The sequence below is a fragment of the Platalea leucorodia genome (genome assembly GCF_965183815.1).
Source record: "Platalea leucorodia genome assembly, chromosome: Z".
Lineage (NCBI taxonomy): Eukaryota > Metazoa > Chordata > Aves > Pelecaniformes > Threskiornithidae > Platalea > Platalea leucorodia.
The window spans coordinates 67,692,513-67,713,361 of NC_138858.1; the positions used below are offsets into that span (position 1 = coordinate 67,692,513).

The following is a 20,849-nucleotide window of genomic DNA, read 5'->3' on the forward strand; positions in this document are numbered from 1 at the left end:
TGCTTTCCCCCGCTATCCCCCAAGGCATCACTTTAGCTTCTGTAACTTTGAATGCCTGGGAAGATCCTTTGAATGCATACTTTCTATTAAATTTGCTTGTTTTGCTGACATTACTGCTAGGTAGATACAGAAAGGCAACATTAGTAGGTGACAAAATCACAGGTTTAGGGAAGGACACCTGCTTTCTACCTCATTCAGCTCCCTCAGACAATTCATGACTTTGAAGATAATCCTGTTGGAAAAGTAGATGCAAAGCTGGATAGGAGCTCAGTGACTGATGGGCTTCTAACAGCCTCAGCCAGCCAGCTTCAACTGATGCAGCTGAGATTTGTTCAAGATCTCAACAAAACTCACTGTTTGCTTTATCAGGTCCTTGCCCAGCAGGGAGAGACAAAGTTTCCAGGCAAGCTAAATGTTAAATAAGGCATTTGTAGATACTGACGCTACCTGGTTATCCAATTTCAGACAGGATGCCAAGGCTTCATAGAGTGACACAGAGGTCTGTACACTGCTGGAAACGATATCTCCGACAGGCAAAGCATCATCTCACAGCACAATTTTGACCTTGCTGTGATTCAGGATGAGCTAGTTGCACTTGATTTCTTGTCAGCATCCTGATGTCTTAATAGCGGAGGCAATAGCATCCACTGGAAGACAGCGACATGGTTGTCGTTGTACTGCTGGAAGCTGCTACTGTGAGGACTCGTCACTTACTCTCCCAACAGTAACTTTTGAAAAATACCGGTGGGGCCTGCAACCGGGCACTGGTCTCTGTGTAGCAACGAGGTAGTGATATAAGTCACCGTGCAGACAGATGAGCTGAAACTTTTTTTAAATCTCTGAAAAAGTCAGTGGGAAGAGAAGGGAAGGACAGGAAAGGAAACCTGAAGCCGTAAATTCATGTTTATCCCAGGTTACCACAGTATGAACTTGTGCCTGTCTTCTTAGCTGTCCCTCACAGATGACCTGTTCCTGTCCCAGCTTTCACAGAGGAGTTCTGTCTAATGAATTGAACTGAAAGCCATGGTCATCTTATTTTCCTCTAGAAATCAGGATCGGGACACCTGACAATTTTGGTCATTCAGGTCATGGCTGAAATACAGCTTGTGATAATCTGTAGTCATGCGGACCTATTCTAGGTCCGAAGGAAGAAGCATGAATCACACCTCTATCTTTGAATTGGTAAGAGGTTCAGACACAACTATGGATAAGCTTCATTTAATCAGATCATAGCTGTGAAATGTCGCTTCTACCACTCACACCTTCTGGCAGACAAGACCACATGTGGACACTCTTAGTCTCACTAGAAAAATGTCCTTAGCCAAGTTGATCCTTACAAGCTGCCAAATGTACAAATCCTACACTACCAAATGTAAAAATCCTACTCAGACAGAGAATGCAATTAATGAGGAAGCATCGCAGACAGAAGACAGAGAGAAGGTCAGCCAACAAGGACACCCCTGCTGGAAGGCTTCACCAACGCACTGCTCGTGTGTTCAAGTATGCTGCTCTGACAGAGGCAAACACCACTTTGTAAGAACTGAGTTTGCAGCGATGCTGAAGAGGCAGAAAAAAAAGATCCAAGTTCTAATTTACATTTCAAACACTCATTTTGCTTTTCTAAATGGTTTGAATCTAACTTCCTAATGACATTATAATTTATGAACCAAGTCATTAAAAGACAACACTTTAGCTGTGGATGACATTGTTTATCCTCTAGGGGAACATTTGCTGCATTAGACATAATATACATAGCCAATGTGTTTATGAAATGAGTACCAATTTTGTCTTCACGTTCAAGAAGATTTACTGGTTCAAATTTACAGATTGGTGTCCTAAGTGTGAAAACAGTAGTTTGTACGTCACATGATATATCAGTCGGCTTTTATAGCAATGTATGAGCACAACAGTTGTGAATAAACTCCGGATTTACAACACTACTGAGGTCTTCTACAGAGGGATACATATAAAACTGTCACTTTCCTGGCTATGCTGTCTGAAGTTAGAGAATTTTGACAAAGAACACTGCTAAATCTAAGAAAGTGCTGGCTTTTCTGTCAACTAGGAGAGAGACAGGGTACAGCGCCCCCCCCCCCCCAAAAAAAAAAAAAAAAAAAAAAGCTTTCCTGGAACTGAATTTTAAGTATTCACTGTAATCCCTTGCCTCCAGCAGCAACCACAACTGGCAATCTTAGGCGTGACTTTTTTCTCACTTGTCAGGTTGATGGAAGGAAAGATGTGAAGGAAGAGATCTGTAAAAACTGAGCTCCCTAGAAGCCTGCAGTGCCAATGAAATCATAAGAATGCTAATGTTTAAAGAAGCCTGAACATTTTGGAACAGAGGAGTACATGGACTTTATCAATCTGATGTTTTAATGAGGAGAAAAATGCCACCAGTAGTTTGCCAAGCCAACATTTCTCTATTTCTAAGAATACCATTGACATATCCCTAGATACAATCAGAGAAACATCTGCTCTGTTTCTACTATGCTGCTGCTTCTGCTAGAAACCAGGGCCATATTTTCAGATATGTAAAAACTGACATAAAAATAAATCAGCTTCCAGGTAGCATTTGTGGGATTTGATTTAAATCCACCTAAGTCTATTTTGAACTGAAAAACAATAATCAATGTAAGGCTTTTGGGCCTCTAATGAGGATTATCTAGAATTTAATGGATTAAATAATATAAATGGGATTCTGTAATCTGTTTTACCATCCAAATCATTACTTTGTCAATCAAAACTCTGTGAGATGTGCCATCCAAAACATTATGTAATTAAGGTAGGCTTCCAGACATGGCATCCAGCAAAGTATAAGCAATCTAAAGACTGAAGAAATAACAAAAGCTTCAATGATGTTACAATTACACTAAGCATTTCAGCATATAAAACACAATGTGAAATCGTATTTCTGAAAGCATTTCCCAGTAAAATTACATTAACACATCTGATCCTTGAGCTATTTATCCCAGGTTCCTGTGCTTGCAGTCACAAATTTGATTCCTTTTCATATAATCATAGAACGGTTTGGGTTGGAAGGGACCTTTAAAGGTCAACTACTCCAACCCCCCTGCAATAAGCAGGGACATCTTCAACTAGATCGGGTTGCTCAGAGACCTGCTCTGTTTATTCAGACCAATTTAAATTTCTCAGACTGTTTCCACTTTTTCTGACATGTTACAGTGCTTCATATCAATTGGTGATAAAACAAAAAAACAGTAAAACATTTAATGGCAATGTACTAAGAACAAATACTCACAGTTAAGGCTTAGTAGTCTTGCTTCGCAGGAAATACAGAGAATACAAATGGCAAGTGGAAAACATGTCATCAGCATCAGTTTCTGATGAATTAAATATTGAGAAGTGACAGCAGTATGAGCAAATTGTCATTCCAGACAATTGCATTTCCATGCATTATGTATATTCTATGTATTTTGTAAGAAGTTCTTGTTTTAAAATGCTTTGTGTAGTCTTCAGGGCTTAGGGGGGTTGCTGACACTTTTAAAAAATCTTTAAAACACTACTCTTTTCCACTAGCTTAACCCTGTGAAGTCTAAAAACAATACTGAAAAGTTCCCCAATGGCTGAAAGCTCCTTTCCCAAAAGTGAACAAGGTGTTTAAAATCCCCAGTTTTCATGTCAGGCCTCTTGGTTTCTCTTTTGATAATGAGAATTCAATGCTGAGATCCTTCAGGCACATCTGAACATCTGACTTGTAAATATAAAGATGTATTGGGTCTGGGTGAGATGCAGTTAACTTTCCCCACAGCAGCCCTCATAGTGCTATGCTTTGTATTCGTAGCTAGAAAGGTCTTGATAACACACCAGTATTTTGGCTACTGCTGAGCAGTGCTTGCACAGCATCAAGGCTGTCTCTCCAACATTACCCCCCCCTTACCTCCAAAGGCCAGGAGGGTGGGGGTGGGCAAGATCTTGGGAGGGGACATAGCTGGGACAGCTGACCCAAACTGACCAAAGAGGTATTCCATACCATATCACACCTGCTCAGCAATAAAGCTAAGAGAAGGGTGGCGGGGCGGGGGCGGGGAGGGCGTTTGTTATTACGTTTGTCTTCCAGAGCAACCGGCAAACGTACTGAAGCCCTACTTCCCTGGAAGTGACTGGACATCACCTGCTGATGAATAAATAGAAAGAAACAAAAGAATAAATCTTTTGTTTTCCTTAGCTTCTGCACATGGCCTTTGCTTTTGCTTTATTAAACTGCCTTTATCTTGACCCATGAGTTTTTTCTCCATCTTATTTTCTCCTCCCCGTCCTGCTGAGGAGGGGAGTGAGGTGTGGTGGGCACCTGGCATCCATCCAAGGCCAACCCACCACAAAAGGGTCCCACTGCCATCGGTGCAGCTCTCCAAAACTGAGCATCAGAATTATTTCCAAATTATGTAGAATTCCTTTCTCAAAAATAACACACTCACATTACCATTCATTTCCAGCACTACAAAAAACCCTGTGATGAAATACAAGGCTGACTGCTGCAACAAGTTACTGGGCACAAAACGTAGAATTTACAAAACACTCTAGAGTAGGATTTTTATAAAAGAAATAACTTAGGATAGGGAGAATCAACTTAGAATAGACAACAGAGAGGGAAAGAAGAATAGCTTCAATGGCATTCATTTGAATGTTGCAAAACCCACACAAGCACCACTAAAATGTCAATACATGCGGAGTTATTGTATCATGCTAGTCAGGATACTGCTTTTTTTTCCAAGTGCAAGAAACCATCATACTTTCCTAGATACTGTGACACAGAAATTCTTAATGAGGATCACTGTGCAGGAGTTTACGTATGACTGACCATAACACTGTTCAAACAAAAGGTACTAAGGAAAAACATCAACCATATATACTTGCCTACAGCTAAGCACTTACTGCTTATCTGTAAGCAGCACTAGCAGCCTTTCCTAGATCCTTACATAATCCTGGCAGAGTTCCTTTAGCTACTGCACACATTTAATATACAAAAATTTATACAAAATTATTTCCTATAGACAAAGGATCATGGTATGTATTATTTCTCAGAAATTTGATCTCTGATTGGCAACATCTCCAGGAAGAATATGACAGCTCTTATAAAATATTTTCTTTACTTCAGTGTATATTTTCTTAATGACCTGAAACATGCAACAAATAGGGTGGTATCTAAGTCAACTGTATGCAGGCAACTGCATATGCATAAGTATGAAATCTCTTTCAAAGTTAAAAGGAAACATGCAGGCAAAGAACTGGCCCCAAATCTTTGTAGGGAGCTTAAGATATCTTTCTTATGTAGTGTACTCTGTAAGATAGTAAATGCATTAATCTTTTCAGTAACACTACGTCTTACTGATTAGAAACCTACTAGATAGATGGGGTCCTTGATCAGACACTACTTTTAGCATGGTAATAACAATGCTGAACTTCAGGGACACTGTAATTACACATATCTGTTTTCTCTATATCTTCTAAGCCATATTTCCTGTACTAATGAAGCTAACTTTGTACTTCTGTCAGCACAGCAGGCTCCAGAGTGAGTTGAAGAGAGAAACATCATTTATCCTCACCTTTCACTCATCTTGAAACAAACCTCCAACACATTTTGTTGGAGCAGCCTTCTCCCTGGTTCTAGATACTCAGGTCTTTTCTAAAATGATCACTTTTCATATAAAAGTGCTCTCAACATCTGATTGCTTTCTTTATGACTCATAAAGGAAAAACTCTTGTCATTGTCATTTTCTTTTCTAACAGCTGCAAGCCCCACTCTTCCTCTTGACTACTACAATCTTCTCTGGCATTTGGAAGGTGGGGACCAATCCCATTCACATGCCTTCTCAATGCTGAGTATGTTAGTTGTCTTCTGAGTGTTACTTCTGAGTTGCTATTTACCTCCTAAACAATTAATAAGCTTTATCAGTTTTGCTCTTCCTATTTCCTCTTCCCCTACCTTCCCCTTGCTCAAAAAACCCCCCAGCAACTATATTAATAATAATTAAAAATCTCACATGAAAAGAGCAAAGCTGGATCAATTCTTCACCATAGTCACGCGATGAGACGTTGCTTCAAAACTTCTTCAACTTCCCATTTGCGTTTTTAAGGAAGGAATTCTCCCTGCTTTTCTCTTAAGAGCCCACAGCCACAGGCTGTATATCCTGATTTGCACCTCTGGGCATTATCAGGCTAGAAGTATTGATTACTAAAACTTAAAGTTATTGACTTTTCAAACACCTATGTACTTACCTTTAGGTGTGAGTAGTTCCATGGAAGTTGACCACAGCCATAGTTAAGGATGTGCAAAACTGTCCGGAGAACTAGAATCTTTATTGTAAGTAATAATCAGAGAAAGAAAAAAACACATAATTTTAAGATGCTATGAATTTTTAGCTTTTTCAGCCAAGTTTTAGCTTTTTTTGCCTTGAAAACGAAGAAATCTGACTGTACACTTCCTTACAGCTAGGCTTTACTGCTAGTTTTTTCTTTTCCCCTAAGGAATCTTATGCAACTGCAGACATTATGAAAACCAGAATTCAAATGAATGACTATGTGCTAAATGCTCACTGCAGAGAGATGTGCAATTACAGATAGCTCTGATATCCTGTAAACAAATGTGCTTAAAGCAAAAATGGTTCTGGCTCCAGCTGGACTATTTTGAAAACACGTTGCTGGTATCACCTAAATAAATGCTTTGACCATTAGAGTGGAAAGGGTGACACTTCAAATTGTGTTTGGATACAAAATTTAAAAAGCTTAAAAACTATTCACCAAAAGGAAGACACTTATCCGGCGCATAGGACACATTTATTTTGCATAAGTGCACCAGATGACAGGAGAAGTCTAAGCCATTGTACAAGTGATTTAATAGAAGAGACAGCACATATGATACACTCCATCCTTCTGAAGTCACATAAAGGAAAAGACAAAAAAACACAAACAAAACTCCCCATAAACCTCTTTCTTCATTATTCATGAAAGCCATATATAATGACTTACAATTTGTGGGCCTTAAGTTGGTTTTTTTTTTAACTGTGGTCTCTTAGAATTATATGCAGTCACAATGGCCCTGGTATTTTATAGCTTTTAACCATTTTATAATTCAGGCAATGTATAAGATGAAGTGGTGTCATTCCTTAGTCTTTATGGGATTAAAGTTTGGCTTTAAACATATGACTTACTCTGCCAGAGCTACATTAAAAACCCAAGACAAGTAATACCATGGCATTGTGAAACAATATGGACAAAGATCAAACCTGGGAAAGATGACACACTTTCAGTGATTCAGGTTTGAGAATCAAAAACCCATTTCAAAGTGAGGAAATAAAAATAAAAGCTCAGTTACAGCAGCCTTACAGAATACAGTGCTTACTCCAAGTGTTATCCTGGCAGCTGTCAAGCAGTTAACGTTGATGAAAGTGCCTACAGAACCATAAAGCATTATTATTACGCATGTCATGCCCAGAATTCTTTTTACCTGTATAACATGATATACTAGAGCAGTTTGGATATGAAATATTTCTGTATCACTACAATAAATCATAGCTCACTAAAATGCCATAGTGCTGAAAGGAAGTGTTAGAATTACTGCCAATGCTGGTACTACTAGAAATCAAAATCTGTCAGATGCTATACGCTTAATATATCTCTCTTCTGTACCCATTTTAAATTGTAAAGAGCCCATCAGAAGCAATGAAACACCTCATTACGAATAATATTACTTAAACTGAGGACTGTCAAACAGTAGCGAATTATTCTTTTAAAGGCTTGATTACCTCAGAAGACAACAAGTACCAAAATAACGCATGTCTGCTAGCTCTAAAATGCAAAATGTCCTGTGCACCATATTATAAACACAATATAGTTTGAACATATTCTTTTCATGGGCTATGTAATTTTTGTCACAATAGCCTCACATCACTTGATCAATTTAAAAAAGAAAAAAAAAAGCAAGAAATGACAAAATGTGCTTATCTGTAACTTCTACTCACATTTAAGGATAAAGGCAATATTTCAACTAAAAACTACACAGACAGATGACGCCTGCTCTAATATTTGACCCATGCGGAAAGATTGAAGGAATAGGGGTTGTTTAGTCTACAGAAAAGAAAACTGAGGGTAGAAATGATAACAGTCTTCAAATCAGCTGCACTGAAGAGGTGAACAAATTGTTCATGGCCAGGGAGGATGGAAGAGGAAAGAATGACCTTCTGTTCTAGACCCTCTCCTGATTTTGCACTTTTTTTTAATACAGAGAAACTGTCCCTGTGCAAAGCCACAGTGAATTCAGTGTAGCTCTCAGCAGACTGTACTCAGTTTGTCTGTGTAAAGAGTTTGCAGAGACCTCCAAAATCTTCAAGACAGTTATGAATAATAGCAGCAAAATCAAGAGGTCATAGCAGATTTTTACATATTATTCCCTAGTTGTATTGTAAGGATTTCTTTCTTTTCACAGTTAATACAAAGCCATGACATCAAATTCCTGCAGAAAGAACATGTACTTCTTTCAGCGTCAGGAAAAGATTTTCCATGTAAAATTGAGTTTTCATTGAACATATTAAGTTTCTGCCTCTTTTTGAGATTTCTTCTTTAGACACTGTTTTATCTTCTTCCAAAAATTATTTAGCAGCGTCACCAATGTGTATAAGCTTTCCAAGATAATGTAAACCAGATCCTGTCTCATCTTCATGTTTTTAAATCTCTTCAGTGCTATTAACCACTCATTGCATTCTTCTTGCCATCTTGTACATGGATGAAACATATTTACACTTCAATAAACAGGGAAGTCATCCTTGCAAACACCAACATTTTTACTGAGAGAGTGAAAGGGAACTCTGGGGAGTACTGTGGATAGTATTGTTGAGCATACCTACACTGAATAGGTCCTTCTGTATTAAGGACTGTTAAATTAAGGAGCTGCCCAGCCAGGCCATCTTTTCTTGTCTTCCCAGCTCATTGCTTGTTCCTCTGCACCTCATGATTTGAACCAGTGTACTACTCTGACTGAATTGCTCTGAGAAAATACAGTCTCATCAGCCAGTATTTGTCTTCTTTCAGATTCAAAACTCAGAATTAGTTATGGCTCCACCTTTTCCCACATTTCTGTCAACATTCACGTTGTGACTTGCATGCACCTGGAGTACAAAAAATGCTCTGTCCCACATAGGTCTCTTCCCACTCACCTCAAACTTAAAAATATTACCTTCAGAGTGCTGAAGAATTTTAACATGCCCTTATATATGCTCCAAGAGGAACCTTTTTCCATTTTTATCATATTCCTCTGAACATCCCACAGTCTGTAACATTTCTCAGCGTAAGCGTAATGACTACAACTTCAGAACAGACAAATACTGAATAAGTAGCTGTAATAAAGGTAGATTGTAGTGATAGAGAGAGATGGAAATGCTAAGTTTTCACCTTCTGGATTTTAACTATTGTGATTTATGTGATTAGGTACATACGTGGGCTGCAAAACGTTTCTGTCAGTATTTAGTTAAAATCCCTAACTGTTTTCTAACATATTTGTACAATAATACAGTCCTTTTAAAGTTTATACCCAACTACTGCAACAAATCAGTGTATCTTTGGAGTTTGTTATATTTCTGCAGTAAATCTTAACTCCAGAGCTAGTCAAACACCATTATTATGTGGTGACGCAATGCAAGGAAGGCAGCTGAATCATAATTTTAAATTCTCAGTACCTTATCAAACCGGCAGAGAAAATAAACACATACTCAGTTTACTCTGAGTAAACTCTCATAGTCACATACTCGCTGAAAGTGCACTGACATATTGAAGAATCTCACATAGGAGACAGTAAAGTTTTGGGCCTGCTTTGATATTTAAAGAAAGATGTGTGTGTGAAATACAGCAACCACTAACAATGCGATCAAAGAAGTACTTTAACCACCTATACACACATGAACTAGTTTTGTTTCAGCACCAAGATAAACAGATCTAATTAGCTACACGGAAACTAGGGAAACATCTTGAACCACGCCCTGAAGCTCCATAGCCCTCGGTGCTGACAGCGACTCCTAACGGGCAGGGCTTTGGCAAAGCCCTCAGTTTTACAAAATGCCAGTACATAAGTCAGTTGCCAAAGTTAAGTCCAGGTGATTCTTTGACTGAGGAGCTACAATCACAGATATTTTACACCTCTCGAGGAAAGGGGATCTATTTGTGTCAGTCATTAATTAAGCAAGATGATCTTTCAGTATTTCTGCTCATGTGCTATGTAATGTGGAATCAGTAACCACCACTCTCTGCTGTGGCTGGGAAATGAACTTTTACTACAGTTGCCTGATGAGAAATCTCATTGTACTCAGATGCACTAGTGTAGGCAGCCTGTGGGGCAGAATGGAAAACAGGAGAAAAGTGACACCCCCTGTGAAAAACAGTCTATGACCAATCTATAGTCAAAGGTGTGCATTAGGGTACGCCTATGGTACTTTTCAGTTTGGACCAGGAGTGTGCTTTTGAAGTGGATCTTTCCAACACCCCCGACTTAGTGTGCTTTGGTTCTCAATGCTGAGAGGCCTTGCCATGCACAAACTAGATTCCTCTCAGATGAAACTAAAGCAGAAGATGTGTTCCAGGAGCACGCCCAGCACTCTTCAACTGCTAGTGGGCATTTGGTAGCTGGACAGACCACCTGAAAAGCACACAGCGCAGATATCAACTTTTCAGCACCAACTGTCGTGTCTACTACCTGCGAACTGAGGCACAGTCTCAAGATGAGAGGCTCAGTGGCAATGACAGTGTAGATGTTGCGGTGCAGAGCCTGTTCTCCCTCATGCACTCCACCCGAGCTCTGGGCTGGCTTTGGAACCAGCACCAAACTCTTTGTGTAGGTGCTATGCCATATAGCCAGAAACACAAGCGCTGCTGAGTTTAATCCCGAGTGTGTTTACATAAGCCACTGTCAGCCTCCTGCTTGCAGTGTATCAGTATCTACTAATTATTTTTCTTTCATATGCTGGCACTTGGGAGGCCACAATTTTCACTGTGTATTACAATTTGCAAAATTTCTAGGGACTGCAGCAGCACCACCATTTGGGACCGGTCCTGAATGCAAACGATTTTTGAGCAGAGAAGGTAAGAGGTCAGCGTCAAAGGTAAAGTAATTTGCTAGATTGGGATCCCTCTTCCCTGTCTTGGTAGGCGATGGCTTGGGAAAGACATTTGCGTTTGATGAATCCATTTGGTGCAGCTCCTTATTGTTGAAAGCCAGGGGTGCAGACATGGGTGCCAAGCAGTGCACCTCTACTGCGAACGCAAAGGAAACTAGAAGTATTACAAGTGCTTTACAGGCCCCTGTTTCTCCTCAGCACATGAAACACCCCGAAGAAGACCAATGATCACTTTCATAATCCCCTGAACATCTACTGTTTTGGCTACTTCACGCACTTGGGGGACCTTCAAGGAACCCTCCCGTGTACATGGGCTGGCTGTGGTCCAAAGCGGGGCTAATGAGCCCGTTACAGGTAACTCCAGCCCCTGTGTGGCGAGGCTGAGCCCCCGGGGAGGCCACACGGCTTCCCGCCCCCACGCCGCGCGCCCCACAAGGAACGGGCACCATGACACCCCCGCCATCCGTAACCACCCCAAACCCGGCCAGGGGTCCGGGGCTCACCCTGGCAGCCCCCGGTACCCAAGAAGTGGGAGAACCCGCTCGGAGGAAAGCCGCGGGGTCTGAAGGCGGCGGCCGCCACCGCACCGCGCCCGGCGCCCACCTCAGCCCCGGCGGGGTCCCCCGCGTTCCTGACAGGCTCCCCGCGCCTCGCCCCCCCCGTCCACCCTCCGAAGTTAAGCAGGGCCAGCGCCCGCCGCAACTCGGACGGGTGACCGCCCCGCCGCTCCCCCCGGAGGCCCCCCCGCCACATGGCGCGGGAGGAGCCGCCCGGCGGCGGGCGCAGGCGCCACAGCGCTCGCCTCAGCGCCATGGCCCGCGGGGGGCCGGCGGCCGTCCTCGGCGCTGTCGCTTGCCTTTGCTTCCTGGCCCCGGCGGCTGAGGGCTTCAAGAAGAGGGGACCCAGCGTGACAGCCAAGGTGACTCTCGCCCGCGGCTGGGGGCGGCTCCGCCGGCCGGGAGGCCTCGGCGGGCGCCGGCCTGAGGCGAGTCGGGATCGGTCGGTCGTGAGGGGGCCGTGGCGTCTCCTCAGCGGGCCCCCAAAGGGGGTGTTTGTCCTGCCAGCTCCGCGCCCGGTGTCGGCGGTTCCTGAGAGGCTGGGGCCCGCCTGGCTGCCTTTTACCCCGGTTTTACAGTGTAAAGCTGGTCCCTCGCCGCCTCGCCCCGTCCCGGGCCGGATTCCGGGCAGAAGGGAGGCCCCTGCGGAGCTTTGGGGAGGGCTTGGACAAATGCCTTAACTTTCCCGTTTCATAAGTGGTTTGGTTTTGGTTTTTTTTTTTTAACCCCTTTGGGCATGCCTCCTTTCAGTAGGCACTGGCACACCTCAAACTTTCAGTTAGCGTCTGGCTTACAGAAATGGTGACTTCGAAATTCGTAGTTGCATCCTTGCCTCTGCGGTCTCTGCTGTCGCTGTGGGGCTGCGTGGCGGCGTCCGCGCTGCGCTGAGCCGTGGGGCTTCAGCCGCTCTGGGGCTCAGTTGTGCTGGACTTACTTTGTGTCCGTGTCCCCCCCCCCCTTTGCTGAAACTGTCGGTGTTGTCATCTGTCATTTTATTACCCCCTTGTTCCCCTCTGCCTCGTCGTTCCTGCCCGCGCCAGGCTGGGGCACCTGGTGTGGGTTAAAGCCGAACCCTAACGGTGTCGCGCTTCGGAGCGTGCTGCCAGTGGAGCCGTGGCCCGGGAGCCAGCGGGGCTCGGCGTTGCGGGGCTCCTGCCGAGGCCGGACGGGGTTTGTGCCAGGGGCAGGCGCGGTCGTTGCCGATGGTGCTGCCCAAGAGGTGGACTTGCGGGCCGTGCTGCCTGGCAGCGGGATGGGGATGCACCTGGGTATCGCAACACACCAGCATCTCTTTCCAGAAAGTTTTTGCTGGTGCGGGATGTCTAGTCCGGCTTTGGATAAAGTAGGGGTTACGTGTTTCTGCCCCCAGGTACCTTTCCACCTACACTCAAGGGTGAGTGCCGGGTTCCTGGTGGAAGATGAAAAAGCGTGACAGGGCAGGGCAGGGCCAGAGCTGCTTCCTCTGGCACGGCCTCAGCTTCCTAAGCCATGGGCTCTGCCTTTGTCCCTGAACTTCATTGCCACCATTGGCCACAACTGTCTACAGTTTCATTGCCATAGACTTCTAGTCCATGAATTTGATTTCTTTTTTGGGGTAAATCTCATAAGCTTTGGCCTCCAGATCATCTGCTGGCAATATATTCCAGTTTAATTATGCATAAAGTACTTTGCTTCTTCAGACCTTCTGTCTGGGATTTCATTTTATGCCTTTTTCTGATTCTTACGTTGTGGGACATTGTGTGACACACAGAATTGCAGCTGCCAGTTTTCCTTATCCAAGCCAGTCATAACTTTACAGGGCTCATCAAATAACACCAGTTTTCTCTCTTCCAGCTTGCATGGTTTTATTTAATCTTTCTTCAGATAAAAGGTATTCCAGATCTTTGAGCATCTGTGCCGCCCTCTTCTCTACCTTTTTTAGGTTGGTTTTATCATGCTGCGATAGAGAAGCCAGAATTACATGGAGCACTCAGGGTGTGAATGCACAGTACAGATGTATACCATGGCATAATTATGGCCATCTCTTGTCCTTATCCATTTTTAATTATTTCTAACATTCATTTTCCTTCTCTGACCTTCACAAGCCCGGAACCAAGCTTTTCATCACACTGCTCAGGGTGACTCCAGATGTCTTTTCTGAGTGGTAGCCAATTTAGGACCCCTTGTTGTGGCTGTATAGTCCTCTTCCACATGCAGCATTTTGCATTTACCAGGAGTTCATTTGTCATTATATTACCTGGTCTCTAGGAATCATGAGATCTTTCTTCCACAGTCAACTTTTTTCTTTTTTTTTTTTTTTCCTCTGAATAATTGAATACTCTTGGCCATTTTTTCGTTTTGCTATACGCCATCTTGTGTAAATTATGTATGAATATGTTCATGAGAACCAGCCACTCTTACTCGTGCACTCTTTTTCATTTCAGTCTTGAAATACTTACTGCAAATTGTAAATAAGATTAAATATTTATATAAATATTAATAAGACTGCAAATTTATAATATTTATTTTCTTAAAGAGTTTTTGGTGAAGAATCTGGCCAGATGTTTTTGGAGATCTGAGACTGCTGTGTTGACCAGCTCACTAGTTTCTACATGCTTATTGACTTTCCAGAGAACTTGAGGGAATATGCTTAAGAGAACATGGCTTCGTTATGCAAAAATGGCATCTAGGGCTACCAGATATTTCCGTATTTGATTTCCTGGCCAGAAATATGCACAGACATGTTACGTGGTGCATAATTAGGAAGCACAGAGGTTTCCAGAAATCACCAAGCGTGTAGCATGGGTATGCGGAGTGCTGACAGGAAGCCAGGGACTTAACTGTTTGTTCACAAATGCAGAATAAGGTGAAGCAAGGATTTTTGGAAGTACTGGGTTTGCTGCTTAGGTGAGCAGCTCTGCCACGAATGAAGCCTTCTGGTTGGGTTAGGTTTACATTATATCATGGACTTCTCTCCATGTGGTCTGTGGAAGTGTTTGATGTTACTACTATCTGGGGTCATTGTTTGGTAGCCTCGGTTGTGTCACTTGTATATGCTCATATATTTCAGGCAGTCCTTCTGCTAGGACAACATTTCCAGGCAGAATAAGGTGCATTTAGAAAACGTAGGCAGGCAATACCCTTACCTAGATAACCTTGGCGGCAAAATTCAGAGATATGTTTATAAAACTGTTAAGGAGTTAGTGAAAGTGTGCTGTTAATACTTTGGGAGCCACACATCTAAGAAGTATGTTATTTAGCGCCAAGTGCCAAGGAAATGAATGAGGTGTATCAAAAGGAATTTTATTTTCTTTATAGAACTTTTATAGTGTTAGCCAAAAGTTCAACAGTCAAAACCACACGGAAGATCAAGAAACGGTAGAAATGTTTAGTAGGAGAGCGTGAAAGAGGCATTCACATTGGAGACTGTGGCCATTTATTATCATTATTGGACTAATTTCTTAGCATTGCAGACAAGTAATGTTTGGTCGAGTGCCACAAGGAACAGCAAATACCACATCATAGGAATACACATTGCATTTCCTAGAAGTTGTAATAGTCTTTATGTAACTTTTTCAGAACTTCAAAATGCCTCATTTCCTGACAGCTGTTCCTATTTTCAGTAATTGTTGGAACATTTTTGCACATTCAAATATGCATTCATATATTCTGAACTATATTAAAGTGCTTTATAACTCATTTGCCTTTTTGAAGTTACTTTTTAGCAACATCTACATTGAAGCTTTTAGGCAGTCAGCTGAAAAATGTAGCCTGGTTATTTCTCTGTCAGGTTTGAATTCATGTTTAGGAAGGCAGCTCCTTGCTTGAGCTGTAGGATTTTCTTCCCACTGTTTGTCAATTTAATGAAATTTAGGCTTTCGCCTATACTTAATCACATAGATACTAATGCCTAGAACAGTGAAAATTGTGAGTGGATAGCAAACTGTCGTTTGTGGGTAGTGTCAGTACTATGGTTCCTTGTTATTCCACCACGTTGGAATAGCATTGTTTTTCCTTACTTTCATATTTCATCTTTTCCGTACAGCTTTGAAGACCTGCATGTCTTGGAAAAATCTTCTTGAACACTACCTTTGAACTTGTGATACAGCAGTATCACAGCCCTTAAGCAGCCCTTAAAAGCAATAAGAATCAAAATGTATAGTCACCAGTTCTCAGGCAGTTTCCTGCATGATCTGATTTTGGTAGCTCTGAAAGGATTTTTCTTAAACAGCAGCCTCAGGAATTGAAGGATACTATTAATATAGACCAACCAGAAGCAGTTTCTTACCACCTTATGCTTTCAAATGCTTGGCCTTTCTGTTGCGCTCATGTTTGTATCACTTTTGTTCTCTTCACGAAAATGTTCAGGTGTTCTTTGATGTGAAGATTGGAGACAAAGATGTTGGCAGAATTGTAATTGGATTGTTTGGAAAAGTTGTCCCAAAGACCGTGGAGAACTTCATTGTGCTGGCAACTGGAGAAGTACGTTTGCGGTTTTCTACCACTATGTACTCAAGTTTGGATTGGGAAGTAAATATTTGTTTAATGCTGTTTCAGTTGTGAACTGTTGATCTTAATTCAGTGGAGCCTGTGCAAGGGTGCCATCCCCAAGGCTGCGCACTGGTGTGTATCTTCTCAGGTCCGTGGGGCTTGATTCACAAGATGCAATTATGAGATGTTGGATATCGCCACCTCAATCTGTCCCTGCCGTGCAGATCTAGCCTGTAGAGGTACTGTGGTCAGACACCAGTCAAATAGACAATGGCTTTGATCACCTGAATAATACCTGCTTTCTGGCAGTGCAGCCCAGCTGTATTCACCTGCATCTCAGTTTAGTTTGTTTCTTGCCAGTATTTGTTGCCGGTGGTGGTATAGTCTGTGAAATCTGGCCATTCACAACATTCGTATTTCCATATGACTGTATAGAACTGGATGTTGTATTCATTTAAAGAATTATTTCATTTTCTTAGAGAGGATATGGATACAAAGGAAGTAAATTTCATCGTGTGATCAAAGACTTCATGATTCAAGGAGGAGACTTTACAGCTGGAGATGGATCAGGAGGTAACATGCTTCGTATCTTTCAGGTTCCCTTTCCTTTCTTTGAATGTCTGCTGAAAACATGGGCAAAACAGCATATTCCCTCATTCTTTCAGCTCACATAAATGAAAAAAAAAATGTTTGTTTTAGAGCATCTAGTACTTTTCCAAGCATCTTGGAACATAAGCTGCAATTGTTTGGATTACCTGATTATGAGTATGTGTAGAGCTTCCTTTGTCCTCAATTTTTGCAGATAGCTCTTTTCTGTCTGTGACTTGTCCCCACTCAAGAAGCATGGCTTTGCCTGGTGGGCTGGAGCCACGTGACCAGCTGAGCTGCTCCTACAACCTACTGTCTCCAAAAGATGGATGTCTCCGCCCTTCCCCTGCTCTGGCTTTGCGACAGCGCTCCTTCCCTGGGGCACTCATTGATTGCATGTAAACGTGAACCAGTTCAAGTCATCCAGCAGAAAACTAATCTGTGATGAAACAGTGAAGGCGCGTAGAGGGAAGGCAGGTAGGGAAGGAGTAGGCTGTCCCCTCTGCCCTCAGCTCAGCCAGTTCTGTGGAACCTTCTGAAATGTGCTGTGGGAGGGAATTTCAAAACAGGGGTAGAGAAATTAGAAAATGAGGGTCACGCCCCCTCCTCTTTTTTCTCTTACTAAATTAAAACCATAAACTTACTGATGGTGTGAGTTCTGGCTGTGTCTATCAATCACTTCTCCCTCCTGAGCCTCCAGAAGACCAGTTCAGTCCGCTAAGGAGCGCAATCCCAGTGCAGCATCTCTTGCATTGCATGCATTCTGGCTTCTGATTTCTTCTCTTCCTTTACACGCACATTCTTCACGTGCTACAATTTGAACTGCCTGCATACAGTGTTAGTGATTTCCCTACTGGAACAGAATGGAAAACGCACGTTCCTTTTCCTTGCAGCGAACAATGGGAAAGGCTAAAATACCAAAGACGCAGTTTTAGCATTAAAGGTAGGCAGTGTTTGTTTGGCTGCTAATACTGTTTATTGGGGTAGTATCTGGCAGTGTTGGGAGCAGTGCTCCCATTGTGCTAGGCACTGTACAAGTAAAAATGAGACAGGCAGCCTTTTTTTTTCACAGTGATGGTGGTTTAAACAGGACTCAAATGTTTTCTCATCTGAACTATTTTAGAAAAATCCTTATGTAATGATTGTACAAATCCACACTGACTCTTTTAGGCTAACTTCCATTTGGTCTTCATATATTTCTAAACATGTCTAAAGCAATTTCTTCTTAGGAGGAAAAGTTGTAAAAGTAAAGACTAAAATTGTCACAAAACATGGCAGCCTTATTTTTAGCAGCCATAATTATGTAATTTAAATTTGTTGAACGGGGTGAAGTATACTATTTTTCAGTGCTGGATGTAAGCAGGACCTTTGAAGGTACTCGGCTTGCTTGTTAAGTTCGAAGGATAAAGCATCATCAGCTTTAAATATTCTCTTCTTATATGTCGTGTCTTAGCTTTTCTTTTTCTTTACACACAAAATGCTTTTAGTTATGGAATCACTGATGATGGAACAGTGATGGTGCTGTGCTTACTCAAACAATGAATCTTGAAGTCCTGAATTTATACTTTGTTTTTCCCATTTTTGAACAAAAAGCGTTTGTTTTCATTTGATTTTTTTTTTAAAGTTTGCTTTCTTATATTGTGTTGTAGGAAGAAGCATCTATGGAGAAAGGTTTCCAGATGAGAACTTCAAGCTCAAACACTATGGAATTGGATGGGTTAGCATGGCTAATTCTGGCCCAGACACCAACGGATCCCAGTTCTTCATCAGTGTGACAAAGCCTTCCTGGTTAGATGGAAAACATGTAGTATTTGGCAAAGTCCTTGATGGAATGGTAAGCTAAAAGTAGTAGCAAGATAAATCCAAGAAAATCTGGACAAATTCTGGCACGTTACATCTGTGTTAGCGTAACTAACTTATACCATTGTGGCTCAAAACAATTGAGTGCTTATCTAATATGTACGTGGTAGAAAACGATTGTGAAGAGCCTGGAGCTGGACGATTTAGAACTGAAATAGCAAATGGTGACTGCAGAAATGGAAACTTAAATCATGCCTTTGGCTTTCACAGCTCTTGTTTCGGACCACTAACCACTGAAATCAACACTGACACCTTTGCAGATTACAGATGGAATAAGTTCAGGTCCCCCTTTCACTAACGCTGTTAGCCGTGAAATAATTGTATTTCTACAAGCTAAAATCTAATTTTGTAGCATGTGCTAGTTACGGATAACACTTTCACTATTAGGGTTTTCAGAAGCATGTGAATGTAAAGTATACAAACACATATATTCAGATCTATTTAAAAAAAAAAATCTAGTTAATTCTCTCAGACTGTACACAGCTGCAAAACTGATCAAAGGCCAAATAGAATTTAAGTTTAAAAATGGGACTTCCAACTGATTATACTTTTAGTAGTCTGGTTTTCCTTTTGAATTATTCCATTTAATCCGTGTTTTGAAATGAATGGGGGAAACATGAACTGCTGCACTGACCAGTTCTTTGAGGAGTTTGAAAACCTCATCAGAACACTTGCCCCTCACTCCCACATTCATATTGAATTCATGAGCTACAGTAGTAGCTGAAAATTTTTGAGGACAGACTTAGACTAAGTTTTAGTTTAGTTAGATTAATGGACAGATATCCAAAGCCAGGTAGTAAATATTCCTAACTGAATTTTGTCCTTTAAAAATACTACTTTAATTAGTTGCCTAGTGTGAGGCTGGTAGTTTACCTGTACCTGTCTGACTGAAGGGCATGGTACCACCCTTAAAATCTGTGTGTGTGTCTGTGTCTGTGTCTGTGTGTGTGTGTGTTATACTAAAGGTAAAAGCAGTCATTAGATTTCTAGAAGCACAGTTACGCTGTACAAATAGAAAAATAAGTACTGCTCATTCTTTATGATCTCTGGAGTCACTTTCTGCTCATAGGCTACAGATAGACCCTGTATGGGCTAGGTTGATCAGCTGAAAGGATATTTTTAGTTGCCCCTTCAAAATATTCTTGTTGGCTGAAGTTTTTATAGAAGGGCAAACAGCCTTCCATGTGCTTCTGTCAACTGTGTGTGGGTTGCAGAGTGGCACAACTGTTAACGTGTAAAAAAAAAAAAAAAAAAGCATGTGGGAACTCAGCAGGGTAAAGGTCTTTATTCAGAAGTTGCGTAATAAATAATAATGCTAGGAGCACTTAGTTGTTTACCTGGTACCAGACTTGAGTCACTGGAGTTTCCTTGGCTAAACTGAACTCTTTTTTTCTTTTTGTTTTCCTTTTTTTTTTTTTAACAGTCTGTGGTGCACTCTATAGAACTCCAGCAGACAGACGAACATGACCGGCCCCTTCAAGACTGTGTGATTGTGAACAGTGGCAAAATAGCTGTAAAAGAACCATTTGTAGTTGAAGTAGGTGACTGGTGAGACCAACAGCCAGAATGGAAAGTAAAACTTAATCACTTTTCTTTAAGGCTTGTTTTTGACCAATCTCAACTATCCATTGAGTTTTCTCCTCAAAACATATGAGGCTATATTTAGACAATACTTACCATTTGCTAACTACATAGACGATATGACCATTTCTGTAACAGCTTGATGGAACTGTCACTCCTTGAAATTCAAGTCATAGCCGACTAAATCCTAGATCTTGCAGAAAAAGTCTTTCATGAAAAGTTTTAGAAGTACTTCTGTTTTTTCAAGGGTTGAAATGCAGTCATTTTGTTCTCTTTGGAAATTTTTGCAATATTTGTTTCCGCCTTTTCAACTGAAAATATTTTTTCTTTATTCTTTTCTGTAACAGTATCAACATTTTTAAAAATGAAAAAAAAGTAAAATACAGAAGTGTTTTGAATAAATAAACTTTGATTTCAAGTAAATGCTTAATGAAGAGGTTTTTTTATTCCCTGCTCCCCAAGGCCTTTTTTCTTACCTCAGCTGATTCTGCAAAATACACAGGGCGTGCTGCTTTTTAGGAACTGAGGTTGTAAGGTTAGAGCAGGGATGGTAAATTTCTCTAATCTTAACATGTCAGATAAAGTCCCTGGTGTCTTTCAAAAAACCACAGTATTCAGATACAATCCTGTAATCCAGAAAGAGCAGCTCTGTCTATTGTTAAATAAGATCGTT

At 41.6% G+C, this 20,849-nt stretch overlaps 1 protein-coding gene across 1 annotated transcript; it reads left to right on the forward strand.

Moving 5' to 3' along the window:
- Positions 1-11,931: 11,931 nt before the first annotated feature.
- PPIC (peptidylprolyl isomerase C) lies at positions 11,932-20,528 on the forward strand (the record flags this gene model as incomplete). Its single annotated transcript, XM_082337499.1, has 5 exons — positions 11,932-12,039; positions 16,025-16,138; positions 16,627-16,720; positions 18,385-18,569; positions 20,019-20,528. The coding sequence occupies 5 exons, from the start codon at positions 11,932-11,934 to the stop codon at positions 20,145-20,147; spliced, it is 630 nt and encodes a 209-aa protein (XP_082193625.1). The 3' UTR covers positions 20,148-20,528.
- Positions 20,529-20,849: the final 321 nt, after the last annotated feature.